At 55.7% G+C, this 4,423-nt stretch overlaps 1 protein-coding gene across 1 annotated transcript in view; it reads right to left on the reverse strand.

The window, feature by feature from the left end:
* MUC4 (mucin 4, cell surface associated) overlaps window positions 1–4,423 on the reverse strand; it is a 71,507-nt gene that overhangs the window by 21,699 nt on the left and 45,385 nt on the right. The window contains exons 4-6 of the mRNA XM_011961248.1: window positions 3,380–3,544; window positions 2,426–2,581; window positions 1,230–1,360 (exon numbers count right to left, since the gene is read on the reverse strand). Coding sequence (XP_011816638.1) covers window positions 1,230–1,360; window positions 2,426–2,581; window positions 3,380–3,544 — 452 coding nt within the window. The remainder of the gene's footprint in view (window positions 1–1,229; window positions 1,361–2,425; window positions 2,582–3,379; window positions 3,545–4,423) is intronic.

Here is a 4,423-nt window from a genome sequence, read left to right on the forward strand (position 1 = left end):
CACTACTACCATCGCCACCATCACCACCACTACCACCATCACCACCACTACCACCATCAGCACCACCACCAACACCAACACTACCACCATCACCACTACCACCGCCACCACCACCAACACTACCACCATCGCCACCATGACCACCACTATGGCCGTCACCATCTGCAGGTGTGGGGTCCGAGCACGCTCAGGAAGGAGAGAAGCCTGCAGCGGCAGCCTGTAGCCCCATCCTGGGTGCCTGCTGCAGAGTGGGGACTCTTGGGCTTTTCCTCCTCCCTAACACAAGCAGGATGACGCACCCCTGCGTGACACCTTCCTCAGGTGTACTTGGACCATGTGAAATTCTTAGGCAGCTGGGTAATTCCCCTCCTTTCACCTTCATAGCACACCAAGTAACCAGTGAAAGCAGTGTAATAAAAGGGGTAACCTGAACACACTCAATGTAGGAGAAGACCATTTGCAGCAATTATCAAGAACGAAAGGCATTGCTTCTCGGCCTTTTGGCTAAGATCAAGTGAAGAACAAAAGACATGTGGCCTTTGCACTGATTGCCACACACCAGCATATGGGAACAGAGATGGTGCACTGTTGCATCGGAGACAGCCTCCCACACACGGAGATCCATATTTCAACCACCCACAGCCCTGTGCCTCCTCTCTCCCTTCACCACCAGCTCCTTATAAGCTTTTGAGTGCCCCCTGGAATTCTCAGGAAGTCGGGAAGGCAGATTCTAGCCTCAGATGTCAAATCACATTGCCACTTCCCAGCTCTGGGACTTTAGGCAAATTGCCAGTCTATTTGTATCTCAGTTTTCTGATCTGTAGAGTGGGGATGATAAATAGTATCCGCCTCATGGGGTGGGTGTGATCATGACGTGCAATGATGTACATGAAGTGTTAGCGTCATCAGTCTTGGCTGTTGTTATCATGATATTTGAGAAGGTAAGAGAGGCCAGCTAATGTCAGTGGAAATCAGGGAAGCCAAAGCTCTGGGAATTATTACAACGCACGGGAACTGGGATGGGAGAGGGCAGGTGGACAGATGGGTGTTCTTGTCGTGGGAAGCAGCCAGATGCCTGGCCCCAGCGGGAGCTGGAGTCAGCGTGAGTCAGAAGCACCAGCCAGGAGGGTTCCCATCTTGCCCCAGGGTGGGGGCGTGTGCAGTGAAACCCCACTCTGCACCCCTCCCGGCCATCTGCTCAGTGCTGACAACCCCCCCCACCATCCTACCTGGAGAAGCCCATGAGCACGAGGTTGCCTGAGCGCTGGGCCACGTCCCACTGCATCCCACCGCTCTGGTAGAGGAACAGGGCATAGGACCTGCTCCCGTCTGTGGAGAGGATGGCCTGGTAGGTGTTGCTCTGGGGGTGGGTGGAAGAAAACAGAGGGATGCCCGTGAGAGATCTGGGGTCTCCTCTCTTATGTCCCCCCGCCCGTCCCACAGCCCTGCCCTGACATGCACAGCACCTGTTCCTGGTCTGCCCACAGCAAAGGCATGAGCCCAAAATGCTGGCAAGTTTTGGGTCAGTGAGGGCAGCTTTCACCCTGGGTGTGAACGCACTTACCACGGTGGATTTGCCTTCTGGTGACTTTCTTCCAGGAAGGGAGATAAAGGGTTCTGGGTTATAATTCAGTTAGATGAGTGTTTGCAAGAGAAAGCTACCAGGACCTGAGAGATTAGCCAAGACACCGGAGAGCTAGAGAGGAGGCTTCGTTAGCTCCCTCGCGGGTATTTAAGGACATTGTCCAAATTGTCCTCTCCACCTGAACAGCATGGATGACACTGGGGTTCACTGAAGGCGCACACGGTGTTCACGGTAGGTGACCAGTGAACTTTTGTTGAGTGAATGAAGCAATGAGTGACTTTAGATGGGGCATAAGGAAGAACTTGGTGACTATAAGAGTGGGTCCTCGGAGGGAGGACAGGGGAGATGGTGTGGTGTGCCCCATGCCCATTGGATGAGCCTGTGCTTAACGGCCAGAGGCTGGAGTCAGAAGAAGCTCCGCTGCAGGCCTGGCGTTGCCCTTTGCCAGTGGCATGACTTTGAGCAAGTTACTTAACCTCTCTAACCATTGTCTTCCTCGTCTGTAAAGTGTGGATCACAATACCCAGTTGAGTCACAGGAAATTCCCAATAGCCAGACATTTTTGACTTACAAAAATGCCACTTGCTATGTTTCGACCTAATAATACCCGGTTTGCTGGGCTGCTGTGAGGTCAAGTAGGCAAAGGGCTGAGGCAGGCCGGGCCCACAGTGAGTGCTCAGCCAACAGTGGGAGCAGCTGGGGGTGGCAGTGGGTGGGCTTGCTATAATTAGCAATCTTTCCTAGAGCCAGAGAGGATGTTGGAAGAGTAGCCCCTGCCTAGGATTCTAGGATGTCTGACTCCCAGATGGCTCCCTGGGAGCTGCCCACCGGTCTACTCACCCCGAGGGTCCACTGGGCAGGATAGGCGTGGGCATCGACCCACGTGACCTTTAGGGTCCACCTGGCCTTGAAGCCACCATTGTTTGTGATCTTTCTAATCCAAGACTCCACCTGCAGGACTGGCAGGCTGTGTTCACCATAGAGTGTCTCGTATGCCTAGGAAAGGAGGGCAGATGAGAACAAGCCAACGAGGGTCCCACTTGCGCACATGGACCCCCCACTTTCTGTCTGGGGACCCTGCCCACTTTAGCCCACCCACATGGCCTGCCCTCCCTGTCCCAGGCCTGCGTTTTTGCTGTGAGCTCTTCTGACGTGAAGTTCAATTCAAACTCAGGCTGCAGGAAGGCCTGCAGTATGCAGAATGCAGAGTCCTGGCCCAGACGTCCAAGACCTCTGGACTTGAACTTAAGCGTCTCTTAGCTCAAACTGACCCCGAGAGCAAAGCCACTCAGGCCCACTTTTACCTCCCCTTGCCTAATCTGCAGCTCCTTAAGAGCAGGCATGAGACTCTCCCTGTTGGAGCCTCCACACTGCCCTGTCCATGGCAGGGGCACGGTCTACACTTCGTCCATGGCAGGCACCTAGTCCACACTTCCTGCAGGAGCTTTCATCACGTGCTTCCTCTAATTGGAGTTATTCACCCAGTCCAGGAGCACAGGACAGGCCCTCTTGACTCACTCTTGTTAGGATAGACCCCCTACAGCCTGATTCTACAATCAAAGGCTGAATTGTCAGCTCCCATCCCCATCACCTGCAGGTCTTCTCATGGTTGGGTTGGGGCATTCCTGGTCAGCTTAATATCCCTTGCCAGCTTCCTCCCACACCCGTATTTAGCCGCAGTCCCCTGCTGCACGGGCTGTCACAGCAGCGACTCTGGCAATGCCTTCCACACAGCTCTTTGTCTCCCCTGCCAGCTGCTAAGGGATCCTGACTGCCAGGCTTTGAAAGGCTCACCTGATAAAATATGGTCCCCTGACCAGTGGAGAAGTCAGCATCGTCCCAGAACGGAGCCACCAGGGCCACAGGGTCCCAGCCTGTGAAGCCTGTTGGGAGTGGGTTGGGATAGGAGAAAATCTGGTAGTCTGACTCTGGGAAGATGATCTGGCCATTGTCTGTGAACTAAGCACACGGGTTTTGTGGTTACCATTCAGGGAGGAAGGTGGGGAGGAAAGTCCCAGCCTTGATCCAGCTCCACAGAAGCGTGACCCCCAGGGGTAGAGCTTTAGAGGTGCTCACAACCCCGGGAAGTCACCTCCTGTGTCCTGGCTTCGGGAGAGCCCTTTCCGTATAATCTCACAGAATGCTCCACCCTTAAGGCGTCCCTTGGGTCCTTGGGTGGTAGCTTGGGTGGTAGCTTGGGTGGTAGGCTTGGTCCTGTTTCACTGCAGACCCCCGGCTGTGGACCAGCCAGTCACAGACACACCCCTCTTTGCCAGTCCCCTGGGCCCCATCCTGAAGCCTGTGACACATCATGTGGGGCTCAGGAGGTGAAAAACCCGCTCTCCATCTCTCAGGAGTGTAGACACCCTCTCTCCATCAGTCAGAAGTGTAGACAGCCTATCTCCATCATTCAGGGGGTGGAGCCCTCTCTCCATCACTCAGGGGTGTAGACACCCTCTCTCCATCCCTCAGTGGCTGGAGCCCTGTCTCCATCACTCAGCAGTGTAGACAACGTCTCTCCATCACTAAGGGGTGTAGACACCCTCTCTCCATCCCTCGGGGGTGTAGACACCCTCTCTCCATCGCTCGGGGGTGGAAATCTCTCTCCATGGCTCAGCAGGTGTAGACACCTGACCATTGCTGAGTCGCCCTCTCATGGTGTGTCCCACAGCCTCCTCCCTGAGGGCCGCGGGAGCCAGGACGGCCCCTCCAGCTCCGCTCCAGGATTCAGGGACCGGGCCGGAGACTAACCCCAGAACGCGGGAGCGGCCGGAACAGCCCGTCTCCCTCCCGGGAAGGCCGCGCAGGGCAGCGCCGGGCCCAGCGGGTGGTCAGCCC

The sequence above is a fragment of the Colobus angolensis genome, unplaced genomic scaffold, assembly GCF_000951035.1.
Source record: "Colobus angolensis palliatus isolate OR3802 unplaced genomic scaffold, Cang.pa_1.0 Scaffold54, whole genome shotgun sequence".
Lineage (NCBI taxonomy): Eukaryota > Metazoa > Chordata > Mammalia > Primates > Cercopithecidae > Colobus > Colobus angolensis.